The 20,171-nt window shown below is 46.2% G+C and overlaps 1 protein-coding gene across 2 annotated transcripts in view; it reads right to left on the bottom strand.

Annotated features, from left to right (window-relative positions):
- TCERG1L (transcription elongation regulator 1 like) overlaps positions 1 to 20,171 on the bottom strand; it is a 58,769-nt gene that overhangs the window by 20,545 nt on the left and 18,053 nt on the right. For both annotated transcript variants that reach the window (XM_064663501.1, XM_064663502.1), the window contains exon 5: positions 2,122 to 2,247. In XM_064663501.1, the coding sequence (XP_064519571.1) occupies positions 2,122 to 2,247 (126 nt within the window). The remainder of the gene's footprint in view (positions 1 to 2,121; positions 2,248 to 20,171) is intronic.

The raw sequence follows: 20,171 nt of genomic DNA, 5'->3' as shown, positions 1-20,171 counted from the left end.
CACAGCCTGTGTTCACCCTCCACTGCCAACTTGGGGATGTCTTTGCTCAGCTTTACTCATTTCTCATTAAATAATCTTTTTTTCCTCTCCTTTTTTACTTAAGTGCATAAACTAAATTGCAGCCTGACAATTCAGGCACCACAACATCTTTCCAACCCTCTTTTTGCCCCTAAACCCAGCGGTGTGATCATCATCCCTTTGCTGTGCCGCTGCCCAAGGATGCGCTGCAGACGGAGGATGAAATACCTGATCAAAGAGGCTTCTCCTGCTCCACGGCAGGTACAGACACATGAATAATTCACAGTGTGAAAAGGAAAGGTGAAGCAGCAAAACTACCTTGGGTAAATCACAGAGGATGTCGGTGTGTGATCATAAACAGCTGATTAAAAGCAGAATTAGAGGGGGGGGGAAGAGGGAAGGTTGATTCATGGCACGAGGAGCTGTGGACAAGACATAATAAAAATTTGTTTTGCAAAGTATGTAGAGGCCAAACCACCATTAATCTCAAAAGAAGTTTAAAGTTCTGATTCCAAATGCTTCTGAGAACTGGATTTACTCAAGTGCACACATGTGAATACTCTGGGTGTTATCATCCCCCAGCATCTCCACAGGTGGGTTTTGTCTCCTCATAACCCTATTGCTCTGTTTTTTGAGACTGGCCTAAAAACCCTCCCTGACTGTTTCCCAACTCCTCCTCTGCTGGTTCTCACTCAATCCCAGCGTGGGATTTCAGTACTGGCTACACCAGCCAGGTCCATGCCCTGCTCCCAATGGCACTTCACCCCATCACCACAGTTTCAGGGACAGATCCCACTCCAGCTCCTGCCTGCACACGGTATTTTCCACTGTCACTGGTGTCTGTTGGCTGCTCTCACCAGTTTTGCTGTGCCCTCCAAGCACTCCTTTCCCCTCTTAGAACAAATCTACTTGAGCTGAGCTTTCCTCCATCCTCCAGCAATCACTTCTCACCCTCCCCTTTATTGTTCTGGAGATTTGTAATGGGAACAGTACAATAACAAGGACAAATTCTTTGTTGGTGCAGAGTTCAAGGACAAACTCATCGCATGGTTGCATTTTCCAGGCACAGAGCCAGCACTGCCCAAGAGGTGCTATTTGTCACTGCCCTGAAAATCATAAAATCACAGAGTGGTTTGGGTTGGGAGGGACCTCAAAACCCATCCAGTCCCACCCCCTGCCATGGGCAGGGACACCTTCCACTAGCCCAGGTTGCTTCAAGCCCTGCCCAACCTGGCCTTGGACACTTCCAGGGATGGGGAGTTACAACCTCTTTGGACAACAAAGTCTAATCTTTAGGGCTGAAGGATCAGATAAATTACTCCTGAACTGATCCCTAGAGTAATTCCTGATAAACGCTCGGTTTTTTCCATGGAACAGGGCTGAGAAGGTGCACTCACAGCCCTGCGGTGCCACAAAGGTAGCAAGGGTGGCTTGATCCCCCTCTGTGGCTGTGTGGTCCCAGCTCAGGCAGAGGAATCACCTCTTCAACCCCATTGCAGCATCTCCTTTGCAGTAACAGAGCTCCTGCCTTCACACCGCAGCACTGCAAGAGCAATGTCCCGTTGTTAGGGATGACGTTCCCAATTTCCTGGCAAAATCTGATGGTGATTTGAGTGTACACAAATCTGAACAAAGCCATGAGACTTCCTCTAGCCTTTGGAAACAGCACTGCCCCTTCTCTCACAACACACACATGTTTAAATGGCAATAAATAAACGTGGTTTATCACACAGTACAGCACAGAGAGCCCTCGGAGGGTTTGGCCAACAAGGCCTTGTGGACCAATTACCCCAAAGACAAACACATTGTCACTGCAGGGCTGTGAAAACCACCAGTGAAGGACAGGGAAAGCCCAAGATGTGTCAGAGATCTGCCTTTTATGTCATCAAATTCAAAGCTACAGCCAATTGCTGGAGTGAGAAAACAGGACTCAAAACACACCGAGTACACCCCTAATTAACTAAAGCAAATGTCATTAAATTGGAGGAGACTCATTGAGGGTGCCCATCCCTGTGTAGCATAGGAAGCTCAGGCTGGTTGGGAGGACACAAATCCACAACCTGTGCTTCAGCCATCATTCCAGGACACGGAAACACAACCCACCTGCCAGTGCCTGGTCCATGAGGTTGGTGGCCATGAATGTCACAGCTGGTGCAGACACCGCGGTGACACGGGTGACTTGAGTTGGCATCAAGGGACCCACGTGGGCATCCAGCCTGGAGCCAGAACCTGTGTGCAAACCATAAGGAAACCCATTTTTAACCTGTAAAAAAAATATGCCTTTAAAAAACTCAGCTTGTTTCCCGACTGTATTTCACAGAACATTTCTTTCAGCACTCGAGGCCATGGGCTGGTGGTGAACATGGTGGTGCTGCACTGAGGGTTGGACATGGAGACCTTAGAGAGCTTTTCCAACTTTAGTGACTCTATTATTAATCTCCTGCTAAACACTTCCCCCTACAGCCACTGGCATGGTTAAAACAAGAAGGTTTGTCTTTAGCTCAGTTCCTGCTCTAGCCTGCCCACTAATTCTCAGACAATAAGCATTGCCAGAGATTTGAAATTAATGAAAGAAAACATAGCCCTCAAAATAAGAATTTGCATGGATAGATTAATGCCTTCAGAGCAGATTACAGTGAGACCAGTTTTCTTGTTTTAAAGAACACACCTCTGGTTTCTACTGTTACTCTTCACAAACTCTTTGTGTCCCACTCTATCCATGGGAAATGATTTTGCCAATAATTTAAAACTGCAGCTTTATCCAGGGAACCACAGTCTGCTCAGACAGGGCCCAAAGCAGAAAATCACTAATGTGCTCATGTACATTATTTGTGGTAAATCAGTAACCCAGGTTTGCTGCTACAACTGTGCTAATTAAACCAGGCTACTCGGTCCTGGAGAATTCATGGCTGTTGCCAAATTTAAGGTCAAACCTGGAGTATTAATTTCCCATTATTATGCACAAAACCATTTTTCAGAAACCAAGAATCCCATGCAAGGCCCACACAACATCCTCTCCTCTCAGCTGTAAGTTCAGGTGTCCCATTAGAAGTTCCATGTTCTATTTACAAGCCACCATTTCCAAACTGACCTGTCAGTACAGACATACCTTTACTTTAAGGCAAACTCTGGGAAGAATGTGTTTCCCAAGCACAGTCCAAGCTGCCAGATTTACTGACCCTTCATTTCACTAACTGTTCATGGGCTATCAAACAGTTCCCATCCCAACTTCTCTGAATTTAGGAATAATATGGATAATTTCTGAAACCTCCTCTCATAAAAACTCACTAACACACTTTAAACCCCTTCTATGATTTGTGTTTCTACAATCCCAGGTGCCAAAGCACAGCATTAAACATAACTCTCACCGACACAAAACTATGGAATCCTAAAATGGTTTGTGTTGAAGGGGACCTTAGAGAGTTTCAAGCCCCTGCCATGGGTAGGGACACCTCCTACTATCCCAGGTTGCTCCAAGCCCCGTCCAACCTGGCCTTGGACACTTCCAGGGATGCTTCCACAGCTTCTCTGGGTAACCTGTGCCAGGGCCTCACTACCCTCCCAGGGGAGACCTGCAGGACTTCCTTGGGATATGAGGAGATGAACTACCAGCTACAGGATAAACATCAGGAAATGAAACATTTCATTATTTCCCTTCTTTTTTTCCCCAACATTAAGTCAGGATAAAGAAATCCCTGCAAGACACGATCGACAGCATAGTAAAGAAATTCCCCTGCATGGTGCTGTGATAAATGGAATCCAGACTTGCTGGGAAGAAAGAACGATAAATAAAGCATTTAGGGAAGAGGAGCAGGTCAGTGAGGTGTTTGTTGTGCTCCCTACAGCACCACAGCGTGACTGGAGGCACTTGTACCTCGGCCACCTCTAACAAGAACTGAACCATTTTCCAGCTCGAGCCCATGTTCAGACCTCAGGCAATGACAGTTCCTTAGTTCTGCTTCTGTCAAAGCCCCTGGCAAAACCATTACCTTTTATGAGCTCTCTGGATATCAAGGAACACTGAGGAACCAGCAATTCCAACTCTGGAGTCGAAGGTGTCTCTAATTACATGGCACAACAGCAGATTCCCAACAGCCCCTCAGCAGGACACACACGTGAGCACATGGAAATTCTGGTTTCCACATCCTTGGAGACCATTTACATCTGTACCTTAGATGTACACTCCTACACAATTAATTCCAGGAATAATATTTTATAAAGCAAGAGGGTTTGGAGTTTCTTCAGCTTTTCAAATTAATTTTAATGACAACAAAAAGGAGACTTTAATCCTGTTGATTTCAGAAGTATCAGAGGCAGATTAAAATGGAATTTCACCACCTTGTGCTAGTGGGGTTTGTGCACATGAATGACCTGTTATCTACAAAAATATCCTTGGAAAAGATTATGCAGCTGTGGCTGCCCCATCCCTGGAAGTGTCCAAGGCCAGATTGGATGGGGCTTGGAGCAACCTGGGATAGCAGAAGGTGTCCCTGCCCATGGCAGGGGATGGCACTGAATGAGCTTTAAGATCCCTTCCAGCCCAAACCAGTCTGGGATTCTATGAATTCTCTACACCCAAAACTGGAATAATTTTCATAACATGCATAATTATCTCTCTGTAATTCCACACACACATTTGAGCTGAGCTCTGCTCATTCTCCTACCACGGTTTATGCTGCCTGTTGAAATGTGACTTGCCATTATATAATTTCAGCTGCTTCTTTATGTTGATTTATTACCAAATCCAAACACAATATCAGTGCATCTTTTGATGTGATGGAAGCAATTATCCCACAGCTTCCACCCACATCACAGTCAAGTATATACATCCATATACATATATATACTTATTTCATACATGCAGATCGAGTTCAACTGCTTATTTTAATTATAAGTGCTGCTCACCAAATAAGCTGGAATGATTTAAGGCAATCTTAACCTTTAAGGAATAAATATTTATGTTTTATAGCTCTTTGAGCTCATAAAGAGCAGCCTTTGCAATAGATGGATTTGGAATACAAATAAACTCTGGATTGAGTTGAATGTCACAATGCAATATCAGCTTCTAGTCTGAACTGAACATAACCTGGGTTGGAATTATACCCCAGTATGAAGCCACACTCTGAGCGTTTTACGATTAAATTTAGGCAAATTTTACTCTAACACAATCCTGTGGAGTGGGAGGGAGGATAAAAGTGCTCTTCCCTATGAAGTTTTGGATTATTGCAGAGTCAGGGAGGCCTGACGAGCAAACCAAGTGTTCAGAGAACATCTGCCCCTTTTTGAGATTATTTCAGCGCGTTTTCCTGCATTTTACAAACACAGAGCAATCCACATCTCCTTACACTGCAAGGACACCACAAGGACAAGGGAGGACAAAGGCACAGGAATGGAAGGTTCAGAAAGCTGAAGATCCTCTTGCAAGTGAAACAGTGCCCTGATTTGCACCCCTGATGAGAGAGTGTTCATTGGCGTGTGGGATGATGGAATGCAGAGGGGAGAGCAGGGGTGCCGGAGGCTCCGTGGCTGGACTGGGACCCTCAACCCTCCTGCAGAGGGTTCAGGGTCTCCACAGACTCCCCCTCAGCTGCTGGTCCCCACAGCCACACTGTCCAGCCCCACCTCAGCCACGCCTGGGCATCAGCAGGGCTGGAGCAGAAGGATCACAGCGGGCACAACTCCATCCCCAGAGCTGCTCCCCCAGCTCAGCAAATACTTCCCCATGGAGAGTGGGGGACCCAGCCAAGGGGCTGCCCAGGCACCTGCAGCCCCGGGGAATGTTCCCTCTTGTCCTGTCCCTTGTTCTCTGAGAGAAGAGCCTGACCTCCACCTACAACTTCATTTCAAGTAGTTCTAGAGAGTGACATGGTCACCCCTGAGTCTCCTCCAGGCAACAGCCTCTGGCTGCTCCCAGCAAGTCCCACCAAACCACAGCACAGCCATGAGGTTCCACACAGGCACCAGCCACCCATTCAGGGGTGGATCAGGATTCAGCATCAGTGATGGCCCAGCCTGAGCCACCATCCTGAGCCACCATCCTGCTCAGCAGTAAGAAAAATGCCAAGGTTTTAATTTAAAAAACTGACTGTTTTTCACATACCCAATTTCACCCCTGTTCCATTCACATTTTCTCTTTTCTCCCCTTTATGACATACTTTGTATTTCCCTGCAGTTGCACATTCGATTAGATGAGATACTGGGAAGAAATCCTTCCCTGTGAGGGTGGGGAGGCCCTGGTACAGGTTGCCCAGAGAAGCTGTGGCTGCCTCATCCCTGGAAGTGTCCAAGGCCAGGTTGGACGGGGCTTGGAGCAACCCGGGCTAGGGAAAGTTGTCCCTGGCCATGGCAAGGGGGTAGAATGAGATGGGCTTTAAGGTCCCTTCAATCCCAAACCATTCTGGGATTCTGTGACCCTATTTTAACACCACTGAATTACAAAACTGCGTTAAAGAAAAGCATTCCAGTGCGAAGGAATCTCACCCAAATGCCTGGAAACTGCTGGAAGGAACAGAAATTTGAGTAACAGATGAGTGAAGCCATGAAGTAATTAATTCCTGAGCAGCAGGTAATGAGCATGTCTGGGTTGCAGGGCAGACACTCACCAGCCTCATCCCATACCTGGAAGAAGCTGCTCTGCTATGTAGGAACAGCCATCACAACATGGAGACAGGGAAAGGTGGGAGGAGAAGGGGTGACTAGAGACAGGGAAAGGTGAGAGGAAAGGGGGTTCCAGTCCATGGCAGCACCTCCATCCCCGCTCACTCCAATGTCTGACCTGTTCTCCAAACCCCCCTCACTGTTGCTGACACTAAGCTCAAGGCACTAAATCCTCTGAGAGGGATCTGATGCCAAGCACTCCCCCAGCCCATGTGAGAAATGCCTGTAATCCCCAGCTCTGCATGAGGAGCTCCAGAAGGCAACACTGGGAATGAAAATCCAGTGTGTGATACTGCAGGGAAACCACATCTCGCTTTAAAAATCATGGCCAGTATTTCACATTTAGCTCTGCTGCCTCTCTAATGTCTCCTGGGGGACTTGGACTTGAACTGAGACAAAGAAACAGGTAGAGTTCAAACATCTTGGAAGAGAAGGGAATAACCTTAAGAACTGTGACCAGGATGAAGCAGGTTGGGCAAAAGCATCAGCACGAAGCTTCTGCCCAATACAAACCAAGCCCAGCAGAGAAATCCAGCCTTCCTGCTGCTGAGGATGGGCCTGGGCAGAAGAGACCAGGATGCAGGATGGATTGGCAAGAAGGAATCAGAACAAATCCATGTCTGGTCCAACTTTTTCACTACTGGAACATTGCTCTGAAGGAATTTGCCCATTCCCAGCCCCGAGGGTGCTCAGCCAGGTGAGTGACATCAGCATCATGGATGGGATCATGGAATCATTAAGGCTGGAAAAGACCTTAAAGATCATGAACTCCAACTGTCAACCACCACCACCACCATGTTCACCACTAACCCATGTCCCCAGTTGCCACATCCACACAACTTTTAAATCCCTCCAGAGATGGAGACTCCACCACTACCCTGGGCAGACAGTTCCAATGCTTTACAACCCTTCCCATGAAAAAAATTACCTAATATCTAATCTAACCCTCCCCTGATGTGGACACTTGTTACCCTGGCCCCTCTTTTCCTGTCTTGGTGCAATCGAACTGCTCTCAGCCACAGGGAGGATGAGTTTGTAAAATTCCTGGGATATAAACAGAGAGTTTAATTGAAAAGAGGAGAGAAATGAAATTAGTAATTTCAGCCTCTGTGTCTAATAGCCAGTACCAGTCAGACACAGAAATGCACCAATTTATTTCTATTATTGCTGCTATCATTTCCTGACCCCAGAAGTTACTGGAGATCAGGGCTCAGGGACTTGCTTCATTTAGAAGCACCATCCGTCCTGATGAGGTAATTTGGGGCAATTCTGCCTCTCTGCAAAGGACAAGAGAGGTCTCTTTGCTTGAAAAAAGGAAGAATTGAGCAGTAATACTAAAAAATTGACTTTTTACCAACCATGTAGCCTTCTCTAGCTCCATTCAGCCCCTCAGCTCTGCTCTTCCCTTCTCCTCAAGGACATACCCTGCTCTTCCTCAAGGCAATTTTTGATGGGTAAACACAAGGCTGCCTAGAACATACCTTTGAGAAATTTTCTCTCCTTCCTCTGTTTCTTTGAAGGGCCCAGACACATTCATTAAAAAGATTCAGCATTTTCTGAATCTGATTATCTCCCTCAGATCCCAAACGTGTGGTGTGTTCCGAGCAGCCGCTGCCCTCACAGCTCTGATCAAGTGCTGCTGGGTGAGGCCTCATGAGAAACACCTCCAGCACAGATGCTGGAACGCTCAGCAAAGCCTGCCCTGTCCTCATTCCTACCCCATATTTCTCCAGGAGAAAGCCACAGTGTCCCCTGAGTGCGGTGGAGCTCCTCTGTGCTCTCCTCCCCTTCAGCACCGGGGAAGTCTCCACACGCCGCAATACTTTCTGGTGCTCCAGGAACCACAGCTGCCCCAAAACTGCCAAGAGCTGGAGGAAACCGGTGAGAATGGCAATCCCTGCTTATCATTTTCCCTGGAATGCACCATGAAGGTGGTTACAAAGGGCAATGGTGATTCATGGAACACAGCTCTGCCCTATTGAGTCCTCCTCACTGGGAAGCTGCCAACAGCCCCCCTACTCGAGCTGGAAACCAGAAACTGAAGCAAATTTGACAATTAGATGCAAACAGGAATTTTTTGCTTGCTTGAAGAGAAGGAGACACGATACACAAACAGAACTTACACCAGAAAATCATGGAATCCCAGACTGGTTTGGGTTGGAATGGACTTTAAAACTCATCCAGTCCATGGGTAGGGACACCTTCCACTAGACCAGATTGCTCCAAGCCCCATCCAACCTTTGAATTTTGGCAGCATCACTGGTTTTGGCAGAATTACCTCAACTGCTTTGCAGTTCTTCATCCAGCTTTCCTGTGGTTTATTTTTGTTTGAGTTTTCCTATTTTGAAATCAGGAAAAAAAATTTGGAAATTGCTACTGAAGATCTATTTTCCTGCTGTACTGGGAAGTAACACAAATAATACATTCAGTCATCCCAGATGGAGCCCAGAAGAATGACAATGAGCTGGAAGGTGAAGGGTGACTCCAGAATGAATGGGTGTTTCTGAAAAGGAAGAGCTCCCAGCCGGGATGGTCCAGCCTGGCACAGACACCAGGGAATCCAGGGCATCACAGCCACTGCAAGAAGCATGAGCTGCTTATGGATTTTGGCATGGAAATGCTTTATTTTTTAGTTTAAATTGATAATGCAGAAGCTTAATCACCTCATTGTACTCCATCCAATTAATATATTGCCCTAGAAGGATGTCAGGAAATTAGGGTAGAAATTTCTCTCTTTGGTTAAATGAAAAATAAGAGGCATGAGACCCAAAACTACAGAGGGACAGAGACACACACACACTCACAGATATGTAACTGTACAGCAGAAAGGCAATACTGAGAACTATCTTTTCTATAGGAAACTTCCCCAGCCCTGGAAGTGTCCAAGTCCAGGTTGGACAGGGCTTGGAGGACCTGATCTGATGGAAGGTGTTCCTGCCCATGGCAGGGGGTGGAACAAAATGATCTTTAAGGTCCCTTTCAACCCAAACCAGTCCAGGATTCCACGATTCAAAGACTGAACAAATCAATACCTCCATTCCCACGAAGAGGGAGGAGGCAGGAGGGCTGTAAGTGTTCACACTGAAAGCATAGCCCCATCTTTGCTGAGAGACCCAGTGCTCAACATCCATGAGGAAGGAAAGGGTGCTGGATGCCAAAAAAAGCTTCACTTGAAGTTTGCACTTCTTTAAATACCTGGAGGCACAAGTCTGTGGGAAACCAGCCCTTGTTAGGTCAGTTACTGAAGGAGGTAATCACCATCTCAGCCACCATGTGGGTCATCTCCAGCTGCCACCAACTCACCCAAGGCTCTGACAGCCTTGGGTACTGTCCTTTAGCACCCGGGAATTAAGGACTGTCTGGTTTCAGCTGCCAGGACTCTGCCCAGATTTAATTCCTGGGTACAAGGAGAAGGTGAGGGATGTCCCTAGCACATCCCTGCCCTGCTGGACCTCCACCAGCCATGCCCCAGCACATAGCCCTGCTGTGCCAAGGGCAGCCCAGGCACGAGGAACAGCAGAGTGTGGATACATCCCACAGGCAGCAGCAGCTCTGGAAGAAAAGCCCTGTTTGGGAACGATTTGCATCTCATTACAATGATCCTGTTACAGCTCTGACTGCCAGGCTGGACACTGACTGTGGCATAAAACACAGATTATTGGAAAATATTCTCCTCTGCATTGGAAGCCTGGTGTATAATGAGGGACTGAAGGGATGATGAACACGGACAGTGCCCCCAGCAGTGTGTGAGAGCTGCAGCACAGCCCAGCATTTGCTTAATGCCCACGGGGAGAATTTTCAGGACTATCTACACAAGACAAGGCAGTGATGCCTGAAAAAGGGGCTTGAGGAGGGAGATTCAGCTCTCAGCACACAGTTAAACAAGAGAAAACAAACATCTGTTTGTTTAAACGAGATTATGCCTCCTTAGGATGAGTACAAATGGGTGTATTTGCAGTGGTGGCTCCCAAAACAAACAACGTTTGTTTTTGTTTAGTTCTTCCCACTTAGGGCTCTGACTGTGGCAGCTTTTCAACCTGGGAATCTGCCTCAGTCCTCTGATGTTTTCCAGTGACCAGGTACCTCACACACCCTGATCCCTCCCTGCGTCCCACAAGAAAAATCAATAATACTTCTATATTTGAATTTTCAAGGGACATGTTTTTGGGATCTCTGATTTCCAAGTCCCCAAGTCACCTGGGTATCTGTACAGAACATCCATGGACGGGATGCTGACCCTTCAGGGTTCTGAGAAAATCTTCAGTCTTCCTAAAATCAGAAATTAATCTCACATCAGTTACTCTTTCAGTACTTCTACAGAGATAAAACATTCAGCACAATAAGAGCTGCCTACCCTTGTTATACCTCAGCAAACAGCTGCCAGACACCACTGGGTTAAAATTAAGATCTCTCCAACTCTTCCATCCTCCTACACTCTAATTTCAATTTCCTTGAAAAACTTTATTTCTTCTGGGGTTTTGAGCATCATTGCAGATTCCACCTCATTTCTGAAAAAGATTCTGTTGCTACAACCTCTCTTAGACATAAATCTATGACCTGGACAAAGGTTTAAGAAGCCGGATCATTTTCAGACACACTTAGTAAAGAACCAAATTCTTTGAACTCCCTTTCTCTCCAGCTCCTTCTTTTGGGAATGGGGTATTTAAAAAAAATTGGGAAAACTTTGGCTCATAATAAGGCTCAACACAATTTTCTGTGTTTTTATCAGCCATGACCCCACCCTCCTGTGGAAATTCCTCACAAATCTTAATGTTTATATGCAAAATAGAACCTAAGATACAGAACCCCCACTTTCAGAGAATCCCAGACGGGGTTGGGTTGGAAGGAACCTTAAAGCCCATCCAGCTCTACCCCTGCCATGGGCAGGGACACCTTCCATAGACTAGGTTGCTCCAAGCGCTGTCCAACCTGACCTTGGACACTTCCAGGGAAATCTCTTCAGTAGGAATTTTCACTGAGTTCCTTTGCCCTCAGCTTTATTATGTTCTTAACATGTTTCTGTCAGTTTCCTGTATTTGGAAATATTGGAAATCTCTGGATTTTTCTGAAATTAATTGATTGCTTTGCAATGCCTGTGGAAACGCCTTGGATTCCTCACTAACGCCCACACTGATGCCATTACTCCTCAATATTTGTTTGAAGAAATGTATCAGCAACAGAAGACAAAAAAAAAAAAATCAGGGCAGTTTGTAAGGTGCCAAAAAGGATTAAACCCAGGGATCCTTCCTGAGCCAAAGCAACCCCCAGTAACTCCAACTTACTGGGGTGTTCCAGGCTGGGTTTTCTGCCAGCTCCAAAACAACTGCTGCTCTGGGCTGCAAACAGGGTTTTATCATGAAATTTTAAAGGACCCAGAGCAGTGCACCAAGCCCAGATCAGCTGGAGCTGTAGGCAACAGCTCTGCTTTCTTCTGTAAAATGCCTTTTAAAAACATCCAAACGTGTGCTTCAAAATATGCAGAATGTTATAGTTCATTAAAGAGAAATTAAGAATCTTTAATCAGAACATGAGGTAGTTACAACTGCAAAGAGAAATTTAAACAAAGTATGTCCCACCTGGTACCAAAATGGAAATAAAGCAGGAGATCACTGCTGCTGGATCTCCTCTCCCAAAGGCAGGGAGTCAGAAATGCTGGAAAACTCCCTTTCTTCACTGAAAGTCAGGGTTCTCATCATTCCATTTTCCCAGGTCACAGTTCTATTGCACAGGGGGCCCTTCCTCTGGAAATCTTCCCCAATGACTGTCAGACTGGTCTGCAGAGGTTCAGTAACTGATCTGGGAATGGAGCCATTGCTGCACCACCCAACCAGGTCAGATCCACAGGCAGCTTTGGGAACTTGGCTGTTTCATTGCCACAAACTCTGTACCTTTGAGGCCAAAAGTGAAGCAACAGCAGTTTCCTGGGTTGTTTTGGCTTTGCTTTTTTTTTTTTTTTTTTAAAACCAAGGGGAGAAACAAAATGCAAATGCATGTTCATGACAAAGCAGGAGAGTCCATCCAGCAGTGCTGCAATATCAGAAATGAACAGAACAGAAATGGGAATTTTGGGGCTCAGAGTTGCCCATTGTACTTGTACCACTGACACTGCTCAGACAAACAGCTCCAGCTGAAGAACGAGGAGTGCTAATATGGTTAAATTCTGACTCATGAAAATCTCTGGGAATCAGAATTAATTAATCTCTGGGAGCCAGAAAACACCAACAGGGTGATGCACTAACAGTGCCTTGAACCTAAATTCTCTTCTCTAGTCGTGCTGGACACCCCATAGCATCTCCCCACTGCCACCAGCACCTCCACCCTCCATCCTTCCACTCTACAGCTTTCCACATCCATCCTGAATTCAACCTTTCCTCCACCCTCATGTAAAGTTGAAAAGGGAACTGTTCCTTTATAACCCAAGCCTGCCCCAGTACTGGTGTCCTGGGGAATGACCCCCTCGGAGCAAGGCTGGAAGGGTCAGACCTTGCAGCCCCAGGGTCTGTTCACCTGCAGTAGCCCAAGCACCAGTCAGTGCTAAATGCTCCCTAAGTAACTTATGAACCAAAACACTTCCACTATTGGGGGGTTGAAGAAAATTCCTAAAATCATGGATTGGTTCGGGTGGGAAGAGACCTTAAAGCCCATCCAGTCCCACACTCTGCCATGGGCAGGGACACCTTCCACTAGAGGAGATTGCTCCAAGCCCCATCCAACCTGGCCTTGGACACTGCCAGGAGTATTTTAACCTTTCCTGTCCAGGAAGCACTGGGTGACATCAGATCTGAATCACTGTTTGTTTTCCTTAGGACAGAAATGCACCAAATCTAACAAAAACAATACGAGGTGCAAAGAGAAACTGATAGAATTTTTAAAAAACAACGGTTGTGAGTTTATGGTTGTTATATTTTCATGAGCAGTGATCCCTTATTCCCTCCAAGATGAAATCAGAAATAAATGAGCCTGTTGAACAATTGGCAGGCTGTGTCACCATCGTTCGGGATAATGAAGTGAGATGTGTTCTGGAGCAGAGTCAAATCCCAGGGATGTGCCAATTAGTTCTGCAGAGCCCAGTTAAGATCACACAGAACTCCCTTCCTGCATCTTCATTACTGGCCTGTCTTAAATTTGGGTCTTAAACTATCCAAAGAGTTTTTGGGAAAACAAACCCCCTGCTTTCCCATCAGTGTCCTCCTTCTGAAGGAAGACCTTGCACGTGACCCAGTCAAGTGCAACATTCCAGCACGGGCCAACCCATTCCAGGCTTGGAGGTGGATGGACCAACAGCCCTTCCCATCCTGGAGGCTCCCAGGCAAATCTTCCACGTTGGGATGATCTTAAGGCTCAGGGGCCGAAGCACAGATGGGCTTGGTAGCACTTACTCCTCCTCTACCTCCTCTTTGCTCGCTCTGCAGGAGCCACACCAGGGTTCAGGAGACCAGGAGAAGTCCAGGAACATCGGTTTGGGTTCCCATTTCCCAAGTCCTGTCACTGCTTTTCTTCCTATACTCCAACAGCAGGTTCTCCAGGGGCAGCTCTGTAAAAGCTGTAACTCCACAAATCTGGAATTGTGTTTTGAGGGGCACGAAGCTCCAAGTTTGTCTCTGAGGACACGTTTGGCTCCAGTGGGGGCTATGGAAATAGGAGTTGGTCCCTGCTGGAGCTTGGCTGGGGTGTGTCCCCAGACCCACCTGGTACAGAGCCATGTCCAGGCGTACCCAGCTACATCCCACATCCCTGGTCCATGTACAGGAAGGCTGGAGCCACCTGTCTTCAGGACCAGAATAAAAAATGACCTGACACTGTTGCAAATCACAAAGCTGCTCTGCAGTGTCTGCTTTTCACTCACTGTGATTTTAACAGGACAATTGATTTTTAGAAGCAAAGAGAAAACACAATTTCATCTCATTTCATGCAGGTGGGTATTTACAGGACACAAATCACACTGACAACGTGGCCACAGGTATCAGATCCCAATCTGTGTTGGGCTGACATGGCTTTACATCACTTCCCCTCCACTACACCTCACCTTGGAACATTTTTCCTTCAAAATTATCTGTACTGATACCAAGTAGATATTGCACACATACCCTAATAATAATTTGAGGGATGGAGAGGGAAATCAGCCACTTCACTTTTATGATGAGACATCAGCAAGTTATTGGTGTCCTCCAGCTTGGATTCCCTGTCCCCCTGAGCCTTACAGGGTGGCAGACCCTGTGTGGACAGACAGACAGGGACAGCATCTACAGCTTTTCAGGACAGCTGATTCAGGAAGTTTGCTGAACTTTACAACTACCCATTTCTGTCAATTTATGCAATTAAAATGATTTTATCAGAAAGCCTGAGGGTATAAAAATTCCACGGCCACCTACCAGCCCACCAAGCAGCAGAGCTGGACACCCTGCAAACCATGAGCTCCAGCCAGGTCTAGATTTTCATTATTTTGCTCCCAGTACAAAACAAGACCTGAGTAAACAAGGACATGGATCTGCTGGAGCAAGTCTAGAGGGGACTAGGTTGCCCAGAGAAGCTGTGGCTGCCCCATCCCTGGAAGTGTCCAAGGCCAGGTTGGATGGGGCTTGGAGCAACCCAGGAGAGTGGAAGGTGTCCCTGCCCATGGCAGGGGGTGGGACTGGATGGGCTTTAAGGTCACTTCCAACCCAACCTATTCCATGTTTCTCTATGTCCAACAGCAAACCCAAAATTCCTGCTGGCATAGAGTTCCCCACCCTCCCCCCACAGCACTAGCAGGAGCTGCACTTTTGTTTCTGCAGGATAATTTCAGCTCTCATTTCAATATGCATTGCCATAACCACTTCAGGAACTAGTAAATGCTGAAGTAAATTGCTTATTGGAGCGGGAAGGGAAGATGTGAGATGGAAAGTCAGCAAGTATTTCTGTAAATCTGCAGAGTCAGGACTGAGTGTCAATGAGCACCTTCTGCAATGAGCTCTACTGGGGGAACATTTCTCTATCTACTTTCTCTTCCTTTAACAACCTGGTTTTTTGCAATTCCCAACAAATGAGCAGCAAAACGAGTAAAAAAGTTGCTTCAAAACCAAAGTGAAATCAAAACAAATCAAAACTCCCTAAAAGCTGAAATGTCACATCCAGCCTTTTTTTAAAACTGTATCCTGTATTGTTGATGTTTGAGAAGAACACCATAAGTTAAAAACCAACCAAGGAAACTCTCCCTGCCCTGAGGGACGGGGATGTTTCATGAGGTTGGACTAGATGACCTTTGAAGATCCCTTCCAAACCAAACCATTCTGTGATTCTGTGTCAGTGATGGCACCAGGCACCAGCTTCCCCAGCATCAGTGAGCACAGTCTCACACCACTGGGTTCAGAGGGCATGAAATATCCCCCCCAAAAACCATGTGCAAGTCCCCCCCCTCCCCTCTCCACCCTCTGCCATTACTCACAGGCAGACTCTGCTCCTCAAAGTCTTGCAGCTGCTTTTGGGAAGCTGAAGTGTCTCAATCTAAAAGATTTCTCAGAGGAATTATTTAAAATGGGGGGTTGGCATTCTCATTTCTGCCCTTTTGGGGAGAAATGGTTCTTCAAGGCCATACACCCACTCCAGACAAACCTTGCCCTGACCACACTTGATCCCTTCCCTGGTCCCGCCTGGAGGATCCAGTGCAGGAATTCACCCCCTTGCTGCCACCTCCTGACACTGGTGTTTAATTGGAAAAAAAAAATCCAAATTGAATGAGAACTCTGTGACCAGCACAGTTAACAGAAACCATTTCCAACTTTTAATGAGATTTCTCATCACAGGAGCTGTAAAAGCAGGACTCATAATGACAGTATTAAAACTGACATATTTAATAACAAAAATAGCAGGACTATTAAACACCACTTTAAGCCCCTTAGTTAGAAAAGCAAATGATGCAAATCCCAAGTCCCAGCTCGTGTCCCCATGTGACTGCTCAGCTCTGACTCCTGCTGACCCTCTGCTCCAGACTCTGCCTGGGGTCAGATCCCACAGCTTTGGAAGACGGAAAATACGAATCCTGTCTGGAAGCTTTTTCTTACCATTTTTATTTTTAAGGATATACAGTTGAATGTTGGACAACACCCTCAGGCACAGGGTGGGACTGTTAGGGTGTCCTGGGCAGGGCCAGGAGCTGGACTCGATGGTCCTTGTGGGTCCCTTCCAAGTTGGGATACTCTGTGATTCCATGAACATAAATGACACTCAGCTCCTGAGCCGTCAGACACTAATCCCCACCTGAGCCATGAAGGTGAATTCCCCACCTCTCCTATCTCAGGTTTTCCTGCAGCTTTACAGGTCATGTGGCCATGAATGAACCCAGAGATGCCCCCAAGATTTTAGCCCTGGGAAAGGCCTTGATGTATTTTGTGCCAGGGATCTTCAGCACCATGAAGACAAGGAGGAATGGCTGATTCTATTCTGTGCTTTGATTTAATGATGACAGAATCATAGAATCTCCTGAGTTGGAAGGGACCCACAAGAACCATCCAGCCCTGGGCCCTGCCCAGGACATCCCAACAATCCCACCCTATCCCTGAGAGCGTTGTCCAAATGCTCCTGAGCTCTGGCAACCTTGGGGCCGTGCCCACTGCCCTGGGGAGCCTGTTCAGTGCCCAACCACCCTCTGGGGGAAGAACCTTTTCCTGAGATCCACCCTAACCCTGCCCTGGCACAGCTTCAGCCGTTCCCTGGTCCTGTCCCTGCTCACATAGAGAGAAGTATTACAAGCAATTTTTAAAATTGGTATTAAAGTCTCAACAATTTAAATGTTTCTAGAATCTCATTTGGAGGATTCCTTCCTCCCAATTCCCCTTTACAAAGCCCTGATTGTGGCATTGCTATTTCCCTCTCCAGTAAAACACAAATGAGGTGTAACCAAGGGCTCAGAGCAGGGTTTGCCACATTTTTCCAGCTGTGGTTCCTGTGTGTCTAAAGCTCCACTGAGATCATTTTGGGCACTGCTGGCTCCTGGTGCATTACAGAGCATAATGTAGTCCCAAAAATAAGGGGAGGAAAATTAATATTAGATTTTTGGCCAGTTTCTCAGGCAGTAGCACCTAACCTGGGTGACCTCCCTGCGCACAGGGACCTCCCGAGCTTGGAACGTGGCAGTTGCTATTGGATAAAAGGTTCTTTTTGAATTATTCATGGGATCCATCCAATCAAGTTGGAAAATAAGGCAGGAGGTCCCCAAACCCGCAGCAGTGATTTGTGCTGAGTGTACCTCGGCACATTTTTCAGGAACTGGGGTGTCCCAGGCTGGAACACGGAGCTTCTCCAAGCACAGGGGGCACTGCGATGCACCAGCAAACACTGAGGAGGATTGTGGGGAAACCATCCTGCATCCATGGGAGCCACAGGGCTGGGAATCATCTGTCCACACCAAGAGGGGAAAGGGATGACGATGATGATGGTCACCCCACACCCTTCACCTCCCATAACGCTTCTTGCTGCTCCATATGGCCCCATTTACAAAACTTTTCTGCTTTATTTCCAGCCTCATGAAAACTCCAACACAAAATATCAATCTCCTGGTTTAACAGGATGTATTTCTGAGAGAATTTCCTAAATTCTGTAGTATCAAACCTTTGGAACTTCCACTTTCTCTACATCATAGCAGAGTAATTATTTCTGCATGAACCAACCCTTTGTATTTGAGTGAAATCTTCAAATGCTCACTTCTAGGAGGATTTGAGTTATAAATTAGGTTTGGAATTTTGAAACCAGTGAAGTAGAAACCAGAAATGTGATTCTCTTGTGCAGTTTTAATGATGGTTTCTGAGTTGAGTTTAAACAGCACACAGGGCCTGGCAGGGGGGGGATTTTCTTGCAATGACAGAATCCTAGACTGGTTTGGGTTGGAAGGGATCTTAAAGCCCATCCACTCCCACCCCCTGCCATGGGCAGGGACACCTTCCACTAGCCCAGGTTGCTCCAAGCCCTGTCCAACCTGGCCTTGGACACTTCCAGGGATGGGGCAGCCACAGCTTCTCTGGGTAACCTCTGCCAGGGCCTCACCACCCTAACTGAAAAAAACATCTTATCTGATCTAAATCAACCTTATTTCAGTTTTAAACCATCCTCCTTTGTCTTATCACAACAGGACCTGCTGAAAAGTTTATCCCTGTAGAACCCTGGGGGTCTGCTCACACTTTTCTCTGCTGCTTTATCCATCTCCAAAACAAACCCAAGACAGAAAGGTTCTGCTTTGGAATATTTGCTGCCAGGTCCTCAGGCCACATAGTTTTGGTAAACCTGTAGTTGACTGGAACAATGGAATCCCAGACTGGTTTGGGCTGGAAGGGATCTCCTTTCACAAACATCATGTTCTGCATGCAGCAAACACAACCACATTTGCAATAAAATCAATGAAATTCCATTTAGCTACTTCAGGGAAGCATCTATGGCATACTTAAAATTAGGGATTTCAATTAATTTTCCTTATTTATATTCTGGCAATGGACTAAGATTCACTTTAGCTTGTTACATTTATTTACAGTGACATAGAGGGGCTTGATTGAGAACCACATGAAGTCATCCAGAAAACATCCACTGGCTCCAAATTACAACTGGTTACAAATACCAGGAAAATCCCTAAAAATGTGGTTTAACCATCTAAGAAGTTGAACAGGAATAGCTGTTTTAGTGGAATAATCATCATCCTTCTCCCATTCCCTGTGTCCTCCCCAGGCACCCACATGTCCCTGGGGCTGGAGGACCAAGGCCACCAGCACAAGGACCAGTAGGTCCTTTGCCAGGAAACCTCCCTGAGCTCTCCAGCTGCTCCTGGGCACATACTGCCACTTAAATTTATATTTTTATTTATTTATAATAAACTTCCAATCAGATATTTCTGTATTAATTTTAATTTCTGAGATTAAATGTAATTAATGTAATTTTTTAATTACCTCAAGGATGTTTTTGTGGCACAGGGTTTCCTCAGCTCACAGTTCCATTAGACAGAATGTTTAGGGGAAAATGAAACTCTCAGCCTTTTGAGGTCCCATTCTATCCCAGGGAATGCTGTGAAATTATTTCCCTGCCCAACACACCACACTGAGAGTTTCCCACCAGATTCTGAGATGCAAATCCTAAAAGAAGATATTAATCCACTGAGACCATGGAATTTCTCCCTCCATCAGACATTAGTTTTGCACTGAGTTTACACCACATACAGACCTGATTCAGGACTGAAAATTCAGGTCAAGCACTGAGAACATGTTGGTTGAAACCCATTCTGTGGCTTCTCTTTACAATATCAAAATAAGAACCAAAAAAACCAGTATTTCAAAAATACAGTTGGCTGAACATCTGAAAAATAATTTCAAAAGCCCATGTGTTTTTTCTCACTGATAATGCACCTGAAACGTTACGTAGAGCAAGAAAAATGCACATAAAACAATGTCACTCCTTTTACACAGACCTCAGGAAAACTGGCTCCTTTGTTCCCTCTCCAAATCTCCCCAATATTCCTAGTAGGTACCAACAAGCAGGGA

Source organism: Pseudopipra pipra, chromosome 8 (genome assembly GCF_036250125.1).
Source record: "Pseudopipra pipra isolate bDixPip1 chromosome 8, bDixPip1.hap1, whole genome shotgun sequence".
NCBI classification, from domain to species: Eukaryota; Metazoa; Chordata; class Aves; order Passeriformes; family Pipridae; genus Pseudopipra; species Pseudopipra pipra.
This window is presented reverse-complemented; position numbering and strand designations above follow the sequence as displayed.